This window comes from Scyliorhinus canicula, chromosome 3, assembly GCF_902713615.1.
Source record: "Scyliorhinus canicula chromosome 3, sScyCan1.1, whole genome shotgun sequence".
Lineage (NCBI taxonomy): Eukaryota > Metazoa > Chordata > Chondrichthyes > Carcharhiniformes > Scyliorhinidae > Scyliorhinus > Scyliorhinus canicula.
The window spans coordinates 88,509,880-88,530,546 of NC_052148.1; the positions used below are offsets into that span (position 1 = coordinate 88,509,880).

General features: G+C 50.2%; 1 protein-coding gene across 1 annotated transcript in view; it reads left to right on the plus strand.

Moving 5' to 3' along the window:
- Positions 1-20,667, plus strand: part of parp8 (poly (ADP-ribose) polymerase family, member 8) — a 531,112-nt gene that overhangs the window by 477,207 nt on the left and 33,238 nt on the right. The window contains 3 exon segments of the mRNA XM_038790867.1: positions 1,712-1,824; positions 3,335-3,407; positions 11,236-11,305. Coding sequence (XP_038646795.1) covers positions 1,712-1,824; positions 3,335-3,407; positions 11,236-11,305 — 256 coding nt within the window.

A 20,667-nucleotide genomic window follows, 5' to 3' on the forward strand; every position in this document is an offset into this window, starting at 1 on the left:
GCTAAATTGCCTTTTGTGTCCAAAATGGTTTGGTGGGGAGTACTGGGTTATGGAGATAGAACAAAGAACAATACAGCACAGGAACAGGCCTTTTGGCCCTCCAAGACTGTACCAGTCAAGGTACCAACCTTGGCCAATAACCCTCAGCAGTTCCTTGTGCTATATCCATCTATGCCCATCCTATCCATGTATTTGATAAGATGCCAAATGGGTAGAGGTGTGGGCTTAAGTAGGGTGCTCTTTCCAAGGGCTGGTGCAGTCTCGGATGTGCCAAATGGCCTCCTTCTGCTCTGTAAATTCTATGGTTCTGTGATTCCCAATCTATTACATCCAACTCGCCCCTCAAACCTTCATTGTTTCCTTTGTTTAGAGTTAGGACCTTCTTTTCGGCTTGGACTTCCACCCTAATGAAGAATTCTAGCATGTTATGATCACTCTTCCCTGAAGAACCCCCCATAACAAGATTATTAATTAACCCCTCTTCACTGCAAAATACCAAATCGAGGATAGTCTGTTCCCGAGTTGGTTCCTTGATGTACTGGTCTAAAAGAACATCTTCTACACACTCCAGGAATTTATCCACAATAGTATTATTGCTAATTTGGTTTTCCTAGTCTAAATGTAGATTAAAGTCACCCATGATCACTGTAGCACCCTTGATACATCCAGCTCTAGTTTCTTGTTTATAGCCACACCATATCTTACCACTACTGTTTGAAGGCCCACAGACAACTCGTACTGGGAAGCACAGAGGCAAAATGGTTAGCATTGCTGCCTCATGGTGCGAGAAACCCGAGTTCAAGTCAGGCTTGGGTGACTGTCTGTGTGGAGCATGTTCTCCCCATGTCTGCGTGGGCTTCCTCTGGGTGCTCCAGCTTCCTCCCAAAATTCAAACCTTAGTGTCCAAGGATGTAGAGGTTAGGTTATGGGGGTCGGGCAGAGTGGGCAGGGAAGTGGACCTGAATAGAGTGCTATTTCAAAGGATCGATGCAGACTTGAAGGGCTGAATGGCCTCCTTTTGCACTGTAGGGTTTCGATGATAATGTTTCCCAGCCCGTATTGCTTCTTAACTCCACCCAGACTGATTCTGCATCTTGATTTTCTGAGCCAATTTCCTCTCACACTATTGCACCCTTTACCACCTCACCTCCTTTTCCTTTTTGCCTATCCTTCCAAAATATTGAATACCCTTGAATATTCAGTTCCTTGCCTTGGTCATCTTGCAACCATGGCTCCATAATTGCTATCATATCATACCTGTATACATCTATATGTGCTGTTAATTCATTTACCTTATTATGAATGCTCTGTTCACTCAACTACAGTGCCTTTAGACTAGTATTTTTGACATTTTTACACACTTTTTTTCTATCTTTGTTTCCCTCTTTTGTGTTTCCCCGCTCAGTTTCCCACCCCCCTGCCACTCTAGCTTAAACCTTCCCCGCAGTAGCAATAAATGCCCCTGTGGGGATATTGGTCCTGGTCCTGCTGTGATGCAGCCCATCCAGCTTGTACAGGACCTTTCTTGCCCAGAATCAATCCCATTCTAAGATTCTATCGGCCTGAACTGATTTTACACAAGTTACAGCTCTCCAACATGTCAAGCTGATTGTTTCCGAAGTTGTACAATGTCAGAATATGTTAGCAAAGCGCTGCTGTATTTACTGTAGTGAGATTGTAATAACATTTGTCACCTTACTCTTTCTTGCAGCAATTAAAATTCATGCACACTCCACACCAGTTCCTGCTCCTTAGCAGCCCACCGGCCAAAGAATCCAATTTCAGGGCAGCAAAGAAACTTTACGGGAGCACTTTTGCATTTCAGTGAGTTTCATTCTCTAAATCTCTAAAGATATGAATCATGTCCTTCATAGTTAAAAAGATCATTGTAAAAATATTATAGAAACATTGAAATGTTTTCTTTGTATTTGCTTGAATATGTGTAAATGGTTTTAAACACCATTTTTTGAATGTAAGTGTTCAAATAAAAGAATGCCTTTGGGAGATTAAAGACAGGACCTATGTTTTTGAGTTCAGTAACAATAGAGGAGTTATTATACTACATGGTGTTCTTTATACCCACCAAATAATGTGGGAAGATGATAAAAGAGCTTGAAGATAACATTTAACTGCCCTTCTGTCAAATGGAATTGAGTGAAAGGAAGATAAGAAAAGGAATTTCTGATAGTTCTGTCTTGGGGAATTATCGGTATTTTTCTTGCCCAGTAAGGATGGAGACTTTGTCAGGTCAAGTCCTGTGGAAGGAAGTGGGTCAAATGGAGCGTATCTCATTTGGGGAGCATCTTGAGAATAATGATCACAGTATCGTAGCTTTTGGATCAATTATGGAGAAGGAGGAAGTCAATTTAGAACAGCAATATTTATCTGGGAGATGGCAAACTCACGAGAAGTCTGCCCCAGATAAAGTGGAGTCAGAGACTGGCAGGCATAAATGTAATGGAGCAATGTTTTGGTACAGTCTTGGGAACATTCCCAAGAGGGGGAAGGGAGGGAAAGAAAGGATTTAGAGTTAAGAGGATGACACAAAAGAAAAGGGGCGAGGTGGCAGGTGACATAAGTTTGCTTGATAATTCCAAGGAAAGCAAGCTGAATATAAATACCATAGAGTACAGACATGACAAACCAAATGGCCTCCTCCATTGCTGTAACCATTCTGTGATTCTGAGAAGTGTATTGGACAAACTAAGAGTCGCAAAGAGACAGTCGGAGAACAGAATGGTGGTTAATATAAAAGGAAATCCTAAAAGTCTTCTATATAGGCATAATAATAGAAAAGGGTTGCCAAGGGATCTCTCAGACTGATTAGGGACCAAAGCTATGGTAAATGATGAGGTTGCAGGGATACTGGACAGATAAAAATAGAAAAAGAGGAAGTACTAGAAAGACTGCTGGTACTTAAAGTACCAAATATGTCACCCAGTTCAGATGGGATGCATCCTAGGCTGCAGAGGGAAGTAAGTGTAGAAATTGTGGGGATGCTGGCCACACAATTTTCCAATCCCCCTTGGATACAGGGATAGGGCAAAAGTATTGGTGGGTTGCAAATGTGACACCCTTGTTTGAACACAGGAGAAGGATAAACCTGGCAATTACAGGCCAGTTGATTTAATACCAATGCTGGGGAAATTGTTAGAAGTAATAATCAGCAGAGTTCCTGTTGACAACAGAGATCGCATTTATCTGAAAAACCTGTGTTATAGTCACAGCATTGGAGGGAGATAAGCATTGAGGGAACCTGGTAGCAATTGTTTACTTTGCATTATATCACACAATGATTTTTCAGCTACTGAAACTGCTTATGTTTTATATCTAGTGGCTCACATATAGAGAACTGGCACTCCATTTTAAGGAATGGTTTAATTGTCGCATCAAATACACGACTGCAGGTAAGGTCAGGCATAGCAGAAAAGTGTACCAATTAAGGGTGGTTCTGCGCCTTCGCATACCCCAATGTGGATAACCACCCCGCCATGCAGCATATAATTTTCCATCTGCTAATGTTAATTATCAGAACTTTTGCAGGCTCCACATCTGCGGTTTGCTGAAATAAGATCGCTTTGAATGTGTCTTCCCAGCAAGAGGCCCAGATCACATAATACTATAAAGGTTCTTTGCAAAGCTTTGATATGATGAAACATAGCATTCTCAAACAGTGTGTTAACACCATTATCATCCTCAGCCCTGATTTTGCTGCCAAAATCATAGCCTGTTTAATGGTCATCGTTAAAATTTGTAAATCATCCCGCAACTCACAACGAGGAAGAGATAGCTGGTGATTTGTTAATTGCCGCACATTGTAGGATGGTTTGCGTCACTCAGCTGAGAGCATCATAAAAACAGCACCGCACTCTCAACCACACTGAGTTTGAAGAGGCTTCTGTGTTTTCACATTAATTTCCAATCAAACTCACTGGGGATGTTAGGGGAACAGTGCAGGTACCTTCTGAAATGGGGATATTTATGTCCCTGCAATGCAAATTAATCTTTTTGGCCCAGAAAGGAACATTTTAAACGATGGAATAAAATTCCTGCCGGTAGCAAGGTGTTCAGAAATTTTAAACTTTAAAAATCTCAAGCATTTATATTATTTTTCCCACTCCCTTATTCAAACTTTATCTCTCTTTCTGTATTTGATTTGGCTTTCATTCTCCTATTTTTTTAAAATCACATTTCTCCTGAATCTTTCTCAATCCTTCAATCACATTAGTTCAGGAAATAGACTCTTGGTCCCATCATGCACTAACTATTATATTAACATGTCGTACTTCCGCAAACTTACAAGGCAAAATTTTGAACTGATGAGTGAGAGAAAAAGTCTACCCCACAGAGGAAGCCATGCGATGCTCTGTTCCAGTAAAGTCAGAACTCTCCTCAGTATTGCATTCATACGTCACCTGACACTTTTGAACAAGAGCCAGAGGGGGACTTGAATCCGTGGCCAGAACTTTAGACTCTCACCTCTGGCAAATTCTGAAGTGGGGGTGGGCAGGAAGAGAGAGAGCTTTAAACTACACGGACAGGACCTGGTCACCATTTTATGCTGGGGAGAGGAGAGCCTCAGATGGGAAGACCATCCTTGCCCTAATTACACCCCTTGTGGTCACTTAAGGGCCTTTTTAGGCTGGCAGGTGGATGCTAGATCAAGGGAGAAACCCGAACCTGAACAAATTTCAATCTTGGGCAGGAAGGGTGTGGAAGGATCTCCATCGAAGCCCCTCCTGACTGTGGGCACCTTCCCCTGAGGGCCAAGAGACAACTGACCTACACCCCCCCCCCCCCCCCCCCCCCAGCCTTACCTCCAACTTAATATAGAATACCCCCCTTCCCCCTTGTGACCCCCTGGCCTTCCTTGTGACTCATTGGATGGCAGGGGCCAAGCCCTACCATCCTGAAAATTCCGGCCCATCGTTTACAAACTGAGAAGTGATAATGCTACCCACTGTGCCATCGTTAAAAAGCAATAAAAAGCCAGACTGCTGTGCCCCGGTCATTAGAAAGAAAGAACTGAAGCAAATGTGAGAATCCACGCACAGGAAATGCTGGATATTTGAAATAAAACCAGAAAACTTTGAGAATACACAGGAGGTCTATTAAATAATTTATTAAATAATCATAATAATTGAATAATAATAAAAAATACACTCTGCTGAGTTTTTCTTACATTTTTCATCCAATTCTAAATGATTCTAGGTGGACTTGAATGGAAGTTGTTCTTCAGGCTCCCTGATTATGGTCGCTTCCAGAAGAAACAGCAGACTTTGTAAGATAGGAGAAGAGTGTTAGACATTTAAATCCTCCTATCAAGCAGAATCAATTGGGAGGCAATCAATTAAGTTCTGCCACCTAAAATAATAGCATTTCAGCTTGAAAAGGCTCCCTTCAGCCATCTTTCATGACTCCTGATGCACCATCAATTGCACGCGAGGCGAGTGATTTACCAATGTCAGGCTTTAATTAACTAGAACACAGCCTGGCGATCGTCTACAGTGGAAAGGAACGATCGTCAGGCTTCTGAGCATTTATACCTCGTTGATAGAGGCGTGGTTAACTCAGCCTCTCGGCCAATCGGTTGAGAGGCACATGACCGACCAGGGCCAATGGTAAGCCGACGTTCTGGCCCAATGGCAGACGAGTATGCAGATCATATCATCACATTCACCCCTTACGGAGAAGGAAGGCGGGGGGGGGGGGGGGGGGGGGGGGGGGGTGTGAACGAGACCCGGGGTGGGGGGGGGGGGGGAAGAACTGATGATATGAGTAGCCGTCGGGAGAATAATTTTCTCTCCGTACCCTTGTCGAATTTGGGGGCTTGCCACTGGCCCAGACATAACAATATTTACAAAAGGAAGTCCATGGGACCGTAGAACTCTAGATGGATTCGATCAGTCGTTTGGTGGTCCTTGACGTCCTGGCCGAGCGCCGTAGTGGAGGAGGAGTCGTCGGATCGGCTGATGGTCCTGCTGATGTCCTGGAGTCCGGGAGCGATAGACCTCGAGTAGTCTCCGTCACCTGAGCTGGCCGTGGAGACGCCATGGATGAGGGATGGGGAAGCTGAGTGGGGTGCTGGGGTGAAAAAGGGGAGGGGGGGGTCTGTGGTGGGGGGGGGCTGCACGCCGGCGGGTGCCAGGTCCCGGAGGGAGACCGTGTCCTGCCGACCGTCGGGGTACTCCACATACGCATACTGCGGGTTAGCGTGGAGTAACTGGACATGCTCCACCAACGGATCGGACTTGTGCACCCGCACATGCTTCCGGAGCAAGATGGGTCCGGGGGTGACCAGCCACGTCGGGAGAGGGGATCCAGAGGACGACTTCCTGGGGAAAACAAGAAGACGCTCATGAGGTATCTGATTAGTTGCAGTACAGAGGAGTGAGCGGATAGAGTGCAGTGCATCGGGGAGCACCTCTTGCCATCGGGAAATAGGGAGATTTCTAGACCGGAGGGCTAGTAGTATGGTCTTCCAGATGGTACCATTCTCCCGCTCGACCTGTCCGTTACCCCGGGGGTTATAGCTGGTCGTCCTGCTAGAGGCGATGCCCCTGTCAAGCAGGAATTGACGCAGCTCGTCGCTCATAAATGAGGACCCCCGATCGCTGTGAATGTACGCGGGGTAGCCGAACAGTGAGAAGATGGAGAGTAGGGCCTTAATGACGGTCGATGTGGTCATGTCGGGACAGGGAATGGCGAAGGGGAAGCGGGAGTGTTCGTCGATAACCGCCAGGAAGTAAATGTTACGGTTGTTAGAGGGAAGGGGCCCCTTGAAGTCAATGCTGAGACGTTCAAAGGGGCGGGATGCTTTGATCAGGTGTGCGCGCTCGGGGCGGTAGAAGTGCGGTTTGCACTCGGCGCAGATGTGGCAGTCACGGGTTACTGTCCTGACTTCCTCGATAGAGTAGGGCAGGTTGCGGGCCTTAATGAAGTGGTGTAGGCGGGTCACCCCTGGATGGCAGAGGTCTGCGTGGAGGGAGCGGAGGCGGTCTATCTGCGTGCTGGCGCAGGTACCGCGGGACAGGGCATCAGGAGGCTCATTGAGCTTCCCAGGACGATACAAGATATCATAGTTGTACGTGGACAACTCGATCCGCCACCGTAAAATCTTGTCATTTTTGATCTTGCCCCTTTGTGCATTATCAAACATGAAGGCTACTGACCGTTGGTCTGTGAGGAGGGTAAACCTCCTGCCGGCCAAATAGTGCCTCCAATGTCGCACGGCTTCGACTATGGCCTGGGCTTCCTTTTCCACAGATGGGTGGCGGAGTTCGGAAGCCTGGAGAGTTCTGGAGAAGAAGGCCACGGGTCTGCCCGCTTGGTTCAGGGTGGCCGCCAGAGCTACTTCTGAAGCGTCGCTCTCGACCTGGAAGGGGAGGGCCTCGTCGATGGCACGCATCGTGGCCTTTGCGATGTCCGCTTTGATGCGGCTAAAGGCCTGGCAGGCCTCCGTCGACGGCGGGAAGGTCGTGGTTTGCATGAGGGGACGGGCCTTGTCCGCGTAGTTGGGAACCCATTGGGCGTAGTATGCGAAGAACCCTAGGCAGCGTTTGAGGGATTTGGGGGTATTTGGGAGAGGGAGTTCCATCAGGGGGCGCATGCGTTCGGGGTCCGGGCCTATCACTCCGTTACGCACTACGTAGCCGAGGATGGCTAGGCGGTCGGTGCTAAACACGCATTTATCCTTATTGTACGTGAGGTTAAGGAGTTTTGCGGTTTGGAGGAATTTCTGGAGGTTGGCGTCATGGTCCTGCTGGTCGTGGCCGCAGATGGTGACGTTATCAAGGTACGGGAAGGTAGCCTGTAATCCGTACTTGTCGACCATTCGGTCCATCTCCCTTTGGAAGACCGAGACCCCATTCGTGACGCCAAACGGAACCCTAAGGAAGTGGTAGAGGCGCCCGTCAGCCTCGAACGCGGTGTACAGTCGGTCACTCGCGCGGATGGGGAGCTGGTGGTAAGCGGACTTAAGGTCCACAGTTGAGAAGACCTTGTATCTCGCGATCTCGTTTACCATGGTAGAGATACGGGGGAGAGGATACGCGTCCAGTTGCGTAAACCGATTGATGGTTTGGCTATAATCGATGACCATCCGGTTTTTCTCCCCCGTCCGGACCACCAGCACTTGGGCTCGCCAGGGACTGTTGCTGGCCTCGATGACCCCTTCCGTCAGCAACCTCTGGACTTCGGACCTGATGAAGGATCGGTCCTGGGCGCTGTACCGTCTGCTCCGTGTGGCGACGGGTTTGCAATCGGGGGTGAGGTTAGCAAACAGGGAGGGAGGGTCTACTTTGAGGGACGCGAGGCTGCAGACAGTGAGGGGGGGTATAGGGCCGCCGAATTGAAAAGTCAAGCTCTGCAGGTTGCACTGGAAGTCCAGTCCTAGGAGTGCCGGTGCGCAAAGGTCAGGGAGGACAAGGAATTTATAATTTTTAAAAACCTTCCCTTGGACCGTGAGGTCCGCGATGCAGCACCCGGTGATGTGGACGGAGTGCGAACCTGAGGCTAAACCGATTTTGCGTGTTACGGGATGGACAGGGAGCGCGCAGCGTCTTACCATGTCAGGGTGAACGAAGCTTTCTGTGCTCCCGGAGTCCAGCAGGCAGTCCGTCTTGTGGCCGTTGAGGTGGATCAGCGTAGTCGTTTTGGCGAGCGTGCGTGGATGAGACTGGTCGAGTTGAACGGCCGCGAGCCGTGGAGAAAATCCGTCGTCGCTGTCCGATTCCATGCTGGAGGGACCTTGCGTGGCAGATGTGGAAGTCGGTGGCCAGGATCCATATGTGGGGTGAACGGCCGCGAGCCGTGGAGAAAATCCGTCGTCGCTGTCCGATTCCATGCTGGAGGGACCTTGCGTGGCAGATGTGGAAGCCGGTGGCCAGGATCCCCAGGTGAGGTCTGTTCCCCAAGATGGCGGCGCCCAGGACCCGCACGTGGGGTCAGCACCCCAAGATGGCGGCGCCCAGGAAGCCCTCGTGGCCGCTGGAGGCGGAGCTAGCGTTCCCGGCGCTGTGAGCGGAGAGGCGCGCAGGCCGGCTCCAAGAGGTGAGTGACCGGCATCAGCTGCGGGGATGCACAAGCCGGCTCCAGGACGCCGGCTAGGTGCATCAGCTGTGGGGATGCACAAGCCAGCTCCAGGACGCCGGCTAGGTGCATCAGCTGTGGGGATGCGGAAGCCGGCTCCAGGACGCCGGCTAGGTGCATCAGCTGCGGGGATGCACAAGCCGGCTCCAGGACGCCGGCTAGGTGCATCAGCTGTGGGCGGAGGTAAGGCGCGCGGGGCGGGGTGCGGGGGGCCGGGGGCGGGGGGGAGCCGAGTCGCGCTGCGGGCAGGCAGGGACCGGGGGGCCCGGAGAGGCGAGCCGGTCGGGCGCCGGGGCCCGGGGGTGGGGGAGCCGGGGTCCGGGAGCGAGGGAAGCAGGGCCGCTGCGGGCAGGCAGGGACCAGGGAGGCCCGGAGAGGCGAGCCGGTCGGGCGCCGGGGCCCGGGGGCGGGGGGGAGAAACGTGCGCGGCGGGCAGGCAGAGGCCTGGAGGGGCCGGGGAGGTGCGCATGTCGGCCGGCGGGGCGCGAGTCGGTAGCAGCTGGGGCGGCCCTGGGGGAGAGAGGGAGGCACACAGGCCGTTTGCAGAGGCCTGGGGGAGGGGGGGAGAGTGCTGTGCAGCTTCCAGAAACGCTGCAGCCAGCGTTTTGGCCTGGCAGACCGTGGAGTAGTGGCCCTTCTTCCCGCAGCTCTTACAGAGGGCGGAGCGGGCTGGGCAGCGCGAGCGAGGGTGCTTAGCGTACCCACAAAAGTAGCAGCGGGGCCCCGCGGATTTATCGGGGCGCCCCGCGGCACAAGCCTGAGGGAGGCCGGGAGCGGTGGGTAGCTGGTGGGAAGCGTGCCAGGAGGCGGCCTGGCCAGGGTCATAGGTGCGCGCGCTTTGATCTGCGACCTCCAGGGAGGCGGAGAGAGTCAGTGTCTCCGTTAAACTGAGTTCGTCTCTTTCCAGCATCCGCTGGCGGATCACGGGGGACAGCATCCCAGCCACGTAAGCGTCTCTGACGAGTAGCTCCATGTGCTCTGTAGCGGACACCGCTTCACAGGCGCAACCTCTCCCCAGGGCACAGAGGGCCCGGGCGTATTGGTCTAGAGACTCACCGGGGACCTGCTTTCTGGTGGCCAGCAGATGTCGAGCGAATACCCTGTTGATGGGTTTGAGGAATTGTCCTTTTAGCTTCCGTATAGCTTCATCATAGTCTGTTTCGTCTTCGATTATTGAGTAAGCGGCAATACCCACGCTGGAGTGGAGGACGTGCAGCTTCTGTGCCCCGGTGGGGGGGGTGGTTGTAGATGCCAGGAACCCTTCGAGGCAAGTCAGCCAGAGCTTGAAGAGTTCTGTAGAGTTCGGAGTTTGCGGGCTGATGCGGAGGCATTCGGGCTTGATGCGGAACTCCATCTTCAAAGTTGTAGTTAATTAAATTGATGCACCATCAATTGCACGCGAGGCGAGTGATTTACCAATGTCAGGCTTTAATTAACTAGAACACAGCCTGGCGATCGTCTACAGTGGAAAGGAACGATCGTCAGGCTTCTGAGCATTTATACCTCGTTGATAGAGGCGTGGTTAACTCAGCCTCTCGGCCAATCGGTCGAGAGGCACATGACCGACCAGGGCCAATGGTAAGCCGACGTTCTGGCCCAATGGCAGACGAGTATGCAGATCATATCATCACAACTCCCTCCTTCCCAAAGCCTCATGCAAGTGGGAATACGCACAAGATGTCCACCTGAAAATCTTACAAACAAATTCACTAAGGACATCAGTAGATCCATCAAGCAGGCAAAATGTTTGTCCTTCCTCAGATTCAGTGGCAAGGTTGCTACTGAAGGAAATGTGGGCCCTGCCTGTGAAAGTGTTTGACAGAACGTTTTTTCCATTTGGGGATGTGAGAGAGCTAAAAGAGATAATATGCCATTCTCCATAAGTCACACCTGAATTTCTGCAATAGTGTACTCAATTGAAATTTCCACCCTTCTGAACAAAGAAAAAAATTTCTACCTTAACTGAACAACCCTAATTTTCAGACAGATTACACTGGAGCATGTTAAGTATATTAATGTCTCAATGGTAATGTTAAACATCCAATATGGAGATGGGCAAATGGGATGTTTCAATGCTGTAGACTCTGTAACTATGTATTCATGTAATTGTTCATTTGTTTAATTGTTCCCCTCCAATTTCCACAGCTTCATGGTGCGGTGTACGGGAATGGCATCTATCTTAGCCCATTGTCAAGTATTTCTTTTGGTTACTCAGGCAAGTATATTTTATCTCTCACCTAATTTGATGTTTTAAACCTGAACTAGTGTCCTAGGTCCAACCATCTTCAGCTGCTTCATCAATAACCTACCTTCCATTGGAAGGTCAGAAGCCCGGATGTTCGCTGATGACTGCACAATGTTCAGCAGCATTTGTGACTCCTCAGTCACGGAAACAATCCATGCCAAATGCAGCAAGACCTGGACAATGTTCAGGCTTGGGCTAACAAGTGACAAGCAACATTCGCACCACACTACTTCAGGCTCCACCGTGGGACGAGGCAGGGGTGCCCCCTGTCCCCCTTGCTTTTTGCGTTGGCAGTTGAGCCTCTTGCCATGGCTCTCAGGGAGTCGGGGAGGTGGAGGGGTTTGGTGCGGGGTGGGGAGGAGCACCGAGTGTCGCTGTATGCAGATGACTTGCTGCTGTATGTAGCAGACCTGGTGGGGGGAATGCCGGAGGTGATGGAGATTCTTGCTGAGTTTGGGAGTTTCTCGGGCTATAAATTGAACCTGGGCAAGAGTGAGCTGTTTGTTGTACACCCGGGAGATCAGGAGGAGGGGATTGGTAGGCTCCCGCTAAAGAGGGCAGTGAGGAGTTTTAGGTACCTGGGGGTTCAGGTGGCTAGGGGCTGGGGGACTCTGCACAAGCTTAATTTTACTAGGTTGGTGGAGCAGATGGAGGAGGAGTTTAAAAGGTGGGACATGTTGTCGCTGTCGTTGGCGGGTAGAGTACAGTCCGTTAAAATGACAGTGCTCCCGAGATTTTTGTTTTTGTTTCAGTGCCTCCCCATTTTCATTCCGAGGGCCTTTTTCTAGGAGGATGAACAGCAGCATTCTGGGATTTGTTTGGGCGCACGGGACTCCGAGGGTGAGGAGGGTCTTTTTGGAGCGGGGCAGGGATGGAGGGGGGCTGGCGCTGCCCAACCTCTCTGGGTACTATTGGGCGGCTAACGTCTCGATGGTACGTAAATGGGTAATGGATGGGGAGGGGGCAGCATGGAAACGGATGGAGATGGCGTCCTGTGGAGGAACGAGCGTGAATGCACTGGTAACGGCGCCGTTGCTGCTCCCTCCAACGGGGTACACTACGAGCCCTGTGGTGGCGGCTACCCTCAAAATTTGGGGGCAGTGGAGGCGACACAGTGGGGAAGTGGGGGGCTCGGTGGAGGCCCCGCTGCGGGGGAACCACCGGTTTGTCCCAGGGAACATTGATGAGGGGTTCCTGGGGTGGCACAGGGCGGGCATTAGGAAGTTGGGAGTCCTGTTCATTGACGGGAGGTTTGCGAGCCTGGGTGAACTGGAGGAGACGTTTGAGCTCCCCCGGGGAATATGTTCAGGTACCTTCAGATCAAGGCGTTTGCTAGGCAGCAGGTGGAGGGGTTCCCTTCGCTGCCCCCGCGGGGATAAGGGATAGGGTGCTTTCGGGGGTGTGAGTCGGGGATGGGAAGGTGTCTGACACCTACCAGGTGATGCAGGAGGTGGAGGAAGCATCGGTAGAGGAACTGAAGGCTAAGTGGGAAGTGGAGCTGGGGGAGCAGATTGAGGAGGGGACATGGGCGGACGCCCTGGAGAGGGTGAACTCCTCCTCTTCATGTGCGAGGTTTAGCCTCATCCAGTTCAAGGTACTGCACAGGGCTCATATGTCCGGGATGAGGATGAGCAAGTTTTTTGGAGGTGAGGACAGGTGCATTAGGTGTTCGGGGAGCCCAGCGAATCATGTCCATATGTTTTGGGCATGCCCGGCACTGGGGGAATTCTGGCAGGGGGTGGCGAAGACGGTAGGGTCCAGGGTCAAGCCAGGCTGGGACTCGCGATATTTGGGGTTGGGGTGGAGCCGGGAGTGCAGGAGGCGAAAGAGGCCGATGTTTTGGCCTTTGCGTAGGAGCCAAACCGGAGGATCTTGCTGCAGTGGAAAGATGCGAGACCTCCGAGCGTGGAGACCTGGATCAATGACATGGCGGGATTCATTAAGCTGGAGAGGGTCAAATTCGCCCTGAGGGGGTCGGTACAAGGGTTCTTTAGGAGGTGGCAGCCTTTCCTCGACTTTCTGGCTCAACGATAAGGAACTAGGTCAGCAGCAGCAGCAACCCGGGGGGGGAAAGGGGGTGGGGGGGGTCTCAGGGGGTATTGTTTAAGTTAATTTGCTTATTGTTAATTTATTTTGTTTATTGGATTGGGGGGGGTGGGGGGTTTCGTTACATGCGTTGTTACGGGTGCTGGAGGGTGTTTATTATTGTTATTATTATTATTATTGTTCTGTTGCTATATATTTTTCAAAAAATTCCAATAAAAATTATTTTAAAAAAAACATTCGCACCACACAAGTGTCAGGCAATGACCATCTCCAACAAGAGAGAATCTAACCATCGCCCCTTAACATTCAATGGCATTATCATTGCTGAATCCCCCACTATTAACATCCTAGGCGTCACCATTGACCAGAAACTCAATTGGACCAGCCATATAAATGCTGTGACTATAACAGTAGGTCAGAGGCTTGGAGTTCTGCAGCAAGTAACACACCTCCTGACTGCCCAAAGCCTGTCCACCATCTACAAGGTGCAGATCAACAATGTGATGGAATACCCGCCTCTTGCCTATATGAGTGCAGCTCCGACAATACTCAAAATGTTCATTGCCATGCAGGACAAAACAACCAGCTCGACTGGTACCCCTTCCACAAACATTCAATCCGTCCACCACTGATAACAGTGGGTGTCTTGTGTACCATCTACAACATTGTTTTTCAAACTTTTTTTCCCAGGACCTATTTTTTACAACCAGCCGACCGTTGCAAACCATGGTAACCAACTTTTGTGACTCATGCCACATTCACTTACCTTTAATGCAAAAGAAGAGCCTGCTTGGTTCTCATGGGGTGGAATTTACTGACCAACGTGCCATGCGTTTTTCAGCGGTGGAGGCACCCTGCTAGCAGTACCTACCGGTCCCGCCGTTGTCAATGGGATTTCCCGTTGACTGCACCCCTCATCGTCAGCAAACCCGTGCGCTGGGGTGGGACCAGAAATTCCCGCCATCATGAACAGTCGATAGATCACACCCATGGTCTCACTACAATCAGGTTCAAAGGAGCAAAAGGCAATGGATACATCAAGTGCAGACTTCAGCCAGTTCCTGTTTCATTATGCTCTTGACGTAGCATAAGCTGCTTCCTTGATGTGCACTCTGACAAAGGAAGGTTCAGACTTGGAGATAGCTTTAACACATTTATTAAACTGTTAACGTTTCTCCTACTTGGATTCGACTCCCCTGTTAATCCAGCTATAGCTACTCAGATTATCTAACCAGTCTGCTACAATCCACGTGGCGGGTGTGATGTGTTTCAATCAACCCTATCTGTACTCACTAAGTGTCTCCACTGAAAAGAGGAAGATCATGTGTGCTGTGTCCTTATATATGAGTTGGTGTAATGCCCTCCTGTGGTAGTGTCACCTCTGTGTGTGTTGTGACTGCCCATTGGTCGTGTCCTATCTTACTGACCTATTGGTTGAATGTCTGTGTCATGATGTCTCTGGTGTTCCCTCTACTGTCTAGCTAGGTGTAGTGTATGTACATTAACCCCTTGTGTATTTACCGTGATGCATATCACCACAGTTCCTTTGTGCCATCTTCATCTGTATGAAAATAGAAAACCCAACCTCACGCATGTAGGTCATTGTGAAGGACAAAAGCAGCAAAATGCATATTTTACTCAGCACTGGATACTCCTGGGAGAATGCCGATAGCCTTGTGGGCTTTTGGTGTTTTTAATGTGGTATTGTAGATCAGCTCCAGCAGCGTAGTCTTTTCATTTGGAGTCAGCGCTAAGTTAATAACTAACTTTGGGGTCTCAACCTCAAAAGGAATTTTTCATCCACCATATCTCTTTCAAAATCCGAAACTTTCCCTCTCATAGAACTTCCCTGCATATAACGCACATGAGCTTTTCATACTTATTTGCATTGGCACAATTGCCAAAAGCAGATCTCAAGAAATAATATTTTTTTTCTGCTTTGTTCCAGAGTTAAGTTTTCTCTTTGTCGGCTGTTAACCAGAGTCCCTGGAGCTCTATACAGAGCTGACACTAGCACTGCTCTGTCTGCCCTGGACTCACCTGAGCAGCTCTCTCCAGCAAATTCTGTTGTGAGATCCTGTCCACTAGATAAACTGCCTATTTGGGACTCCGGCCATCTTTTACTTTGAGAAATCCATTCATCTTCACGGTTCAAATGCCTTGCTTTCCAGCAGCTGGAAAATGGAAGCAACACTGCTCTGTGATTTCGTGCCAAAAGCACGTACCTGAAGGGCGCTTGACATCAAGTGTGTATGCTGGGCATGTGACCTTCTCTCTGCTGCCGCTTCTGACCAGAAGACTTCACACAGCCTCATTTATATTCATTTAAAATGACGCCAACGGCCGCCATTCTCAATGTAAATGCTGATGGTGGCCACTGGGGGCTTCTCCCACAATTGGGACCACTGTGGGAATGGCACAACCAATCACTTTGCGACCCTCCTGACACCCATCCGCATCACACCCGCAGGTCACAGCCCGCACTTTGAAAAACCCTGATCGACAAGATACACTGCAGGAACTCTCCAAGGCTCCTTAGGCAGCACCTTCCAAACTCAAGATACCTGGGACCGTCACCACCTTGAAGTTCCCCTCCAACTCATCACCATGGTGACTTTGAAGAATATTGTTGTTTCTTCACTGTCGCTGGATCAAAATCCTGGAACTCCCTCCCTAACAGTGCTGTGGGTGTACCTACTCCACAGGGACTGCAGCGGTACAAGAAGGCTTTTCTCTAGCGAAACTAGGGCTGGGCAATAAATGCTGGCCTAGCCAGTTTTGCCCACATCCCATAAATAAATAATAAAATCACCGTTGGGCAGAATTTTCCATTATCTGCACAGAGTGCTGGCTGAGGCATGAAAACTAGCATGCAACTCATAGATGGCAAAGCTGGAATTTTATCTCCAGATAATCCAACACTCTGCACAGAAAAGTCGTGGAGGCATGGCCCATGTCATCACACTGGTAGGGCAGGGACAGTAAAAATCAGCAGCGGGAATCCCAAAATCGTGGACCCACTACATGTACCAGGGGAACCCCCTCCCCAACGGAGCTCCCTAGATTGTCTCCCCAGCACTTCCTCTGTGGGCAGTGCCAGGATGCTAGGGGGGCAGTGCTGGGGCAGCATCAGGACAGTGCCAAGGGGCAGTGCCAGGGTACTGTCTCGGCATGTCCCTCTCCCACGGGGTCCATTCTTACCTCTGCTCCCCTGGCGACTTCCTTTCACCTCGTTCACATTTTTGATATTTGTAAACTTCGCTGAAGTGACATCAGCAGCGGGATTCTCCATTCCTGAGTCTAAATGTTGACGCCAACGCAGGATTCGTGAACTTCCATGAAGGGAAAACTGGTGCCGCATCAGGACCGATACAGTTACTGTTAAGGTGCTAGCACCAGCGCCACCTGGAACACAATTGATTCCAATGAGAAATGGTGCTGGATTCACCGGATCCGAAATTGATACTCAAGAGGCATAAGCACACTTCACTCCCCACACACACACTATCCCAGCCAACAAGATGGCAGAGAGGATGACCCAAGCTGGAAACCCTCCTGGACGTGGTAGAAGAGAATCGGTTAATCCTTACCCTGGACTGGGGAGGAGGCTGCCAGCCGCCACCATTCGGCGTGTCTGGGCGCAGGTGGCAGAGTTGGTGAGTGCCATCAGCAACACTGTCCAAACCGACCAGCAGTGCCAAAAAAAACAACACAACCTCCTCAGGACGAGTAGTGTGAGTAGGCAACACTGTGCCCCTGGCTGTAACTCCCGTCCCACACACCCGTAACCCTATCCCCCGCCCCAAACAACCTGGGAGGCATCCAAACCCACATCCTGCACCACATGCCGGCACCCATACCAGCCACCATGGCTGGATGCCATGGCCACTTAGACCACCAGCTACCCACCCCCTGGGCTCCATGTTTCTAACACTGTAATTTTATGTTTCCCCCTAACCCCCAGGAGAAGGTCGCTCATAACCGCCGGGAGTGGGAGAAAACTGCAGGGGCCCGTGGGACCTGCGGACCCTCACTGTGACAGAGCAGAGGGCCCTGGATGTGGTCGGTGGCCCAGAGGATAGGGAGATCACCGGCGTTGGGGTCGGCCGTGGACAAGAAAGTGAAACTCTGCTGAGTTGCGGTTCCCTGTGACACGTGTGTCAACCCCACACCACCCAGGCTGGGGGAGGTAGGGGTGTAGGGCGGAGTATGGGGGTGTGTTGCAATGTCTGTGACCCTGACAAGTTCCCTCCTACCCCAGTCGGTGAACCTGGAGCCCAGGCACGTACGTCGTGCAGCCTCCCATGCCTGCCTGGGCCTCATGTCTTTCCCATCCTCCCCCTCATCTTCCTCGTCAGACAGGGCCTGGCATTCATCCACCTCACCTTTCTGCTTTGCGATGTTGTGGAGGATGCAGCAGGCCGCCATGATGCGGGCGACCCTCTCAGCATCATACTGGAGGCCCCCTCCAGAGTGGTTCAGGCACTGAACCGCATCTTCAGGATGCCAAGGCACCGCATAATCATGCTCCTGATTGTGGCATGTATGTAGTTGTAGCGAGTCTTGGTGTCTCTCTGTGGCCTCCAGATAGGCATCATCAGCCACGACCGCATTGGATAACTCCTGTCGCCCAGGAGCCAACCCCCCGAACAGGAGGGGAGGGGGAGGGGGGGGGGGGGGGGGGGCGCATCTCGAACATGTCAGGAATCATCGAGTGTGCCAGGTTGAAGGCGTCATGCACACTGCCCGGGTATCGGGCACCGACATGAATGATGCACAGCTGATGGTCACATATCAGCTGCACATACATCGAGTGGAACGCCTTTCAGATTATGTAGAGCGGCCTGTCATCTGCAGATGTTCAGGGGCATCACGGTGACGCAGTGATTAACACTGCTGCCTCACAGCGCCGAGAACCCGGGTTCGATCCTTTTTCCGGGTCACTGACCATGTGGAGTTTGTACATTCTCCCTGTGTCTGTGTGGGTCTCACCTCCACAACCCAAAAAGATGTGCATGGGAGGTGAATTGGCCACACTAAATTGCCCCTTAATTGGATACTCTAAATTTGTAAAATGAAATCAGCCGGTGCTCATAGGAGGACACACATTCCATTGATCAGCCACTGGACCCATTGCGTGACAGTGAACCCAGGGTGTGACAGTGACAGTTCAGGCACCTTGGTGGGTTTGATCGACATTGAAATAGATGTATTGAACTGCCTGGGATATAGGGCCGCCGTGACAGCACAAATGCACCTAAGCATCCCGGACAGTTCCCCACTCGGCACTTGGAAGGGCCAATGAGAGTCTCGTTTTCGTGTGTCGTGATATTTTGCACCCAAGTCACCATTTCCGCTCATGGTGAATATCGGCAGAAAATCGCAGCTGTTATTTTCTACGCACGCTAATTTCCTTTTCTCATGGAATTTTCTTCAGTATCTTTTTAATTGATTGATTTATTGTCACATGTATCGAAGTACGTACACAGTTTTTTTTCAAAGCTTGTTAAATGAAAGCTTATAGAAATGTAAGGAACCATAATGTATTTTTTGGGACGGACTAACTCTCAACTGCTGCAATTATAGACTATTTCTGGCTAAAAATAAAAGTCCTAAATATCCATGGGGTAGGAAGCTTCCCGCACTCGTTACAGGTTGCGTTCCGAGCAGGACAATGCTGTCTGGGATGCTGGCCCTGACCACAGAAGTAGCAGTACGGCCCCCCGGAGTTGGCGGGCTGCCACGCGGCACAGGCTTGTGACACGTCCGGGCTGGGTGATGGCTAAGTGTTGGGATGCAGCCCCACCAAAATGGTCACCCAGGAAAGGTTGTTCATTTCTATATTAATGCTATGGGGCTGTGGCACAATGGGTCCAATCTTGAGTGACTACAGCACACTTAGTGTGGTGAACCACGTTCCACTGTTACTCACTGTTGTATATATATATTCACTGTTATTGTTTGCTCCATTGTTACTTACTGTTGTTGCTTCTGTTGGCTCCGCCTGTGGCTCCGCCCCTCAGGCATTGTATATAATTGGCTGATCTGTGGCCCTGCCCCCAGTGAGGGATCAGCAGCAGGCAGGCACATATCTCAGTGTTATAAAGCCACAATTTAGTTCTATAACTCACTTTGTCTATTATCGATGGTCCATCAATTTAATACACTGAGATATTACAATGGATGCTGCTCTTAAGCCTGACCGACTTGAACTTGACCCCTGCCCCCTCTCACCGTCTGTAGACTCGAGACCCTTAAGGTTGCCCCTCCCTCGCTCTTTGCTAACCTCACCCCCTGGATTTGAGGCATTCAAGTGGACCTCCGCCTTAGCTACAGTGAGAACATACTGTGTAGGTTCTCAGAATCACACAGCTTTGCGTTACATTATTTGTCGAGTTTGAACCATTAACTTGATCTTGAAAACATTTGTGGCAATAATTTTCTATTCATTGGGATTGAAAGCATAAATTAGCAATGAAATAATTAGTTGCTTGGTGGTGCAGAGCTCGAGTGTTGCTGGAAAAAGAGACATGTCAAATCTTTCTGTCTTGCACTCGTCAAGACAGAATCACAAGGATACCAAATTTCAAAGGGAACTACAGTAATTAATTAGAAAAAGTCTGCTGATTGGTTAGCAATTGGACTTTGATTGACAGAGGCATTGCCATTGAAAATGCACCATAGAACAGTTAGTCCCCAAGGCTTTTGCTTGAATTCAAACCAGCCAAGTTGACTCTGATTGCTTGAGGCATTGCCATGGGTATCAGGGAACAGTTGTCCCCCAAGTTTTTGAAAAAGGTGTAGTTCTGTTTGCAAAGGACAAGTCCCTGTTATATCAACATATGTCATTTCGAGAATGCGTACATGAGCCACATTGCAGGCATGACAGATAATCTTGAATTGGTTGTTAGTGTAAGTCTTAGCACAATTGGCCTTGATTCATAAGTGTTGTCCAATGACAGAATCACATCTAATGTTGGACCTATGCCCTGAGTTTTGCACAGTAAGAAGTCTTACAACACCAGGTTAAAGTCCAGCAGGTTTGTTTCAAACACTAGCTTTCGGAGCACTGCTCCTTCCTCAGGTAAATGAAGAGGTATGTTCCAGAAACATATATATATATAGACAAATTCAAAGATGCAACACAATGCTTAGAATGCAAGCATTTGCAGATAATCACTAAGTTTTGCAAGCACTGGCTTGTTGAGTATGCATTTTCAGAACAAATGGTCATGTGCAAAACCTTTGCATTGTTATAAAATCCACCCAATAGTATAAACAAGACA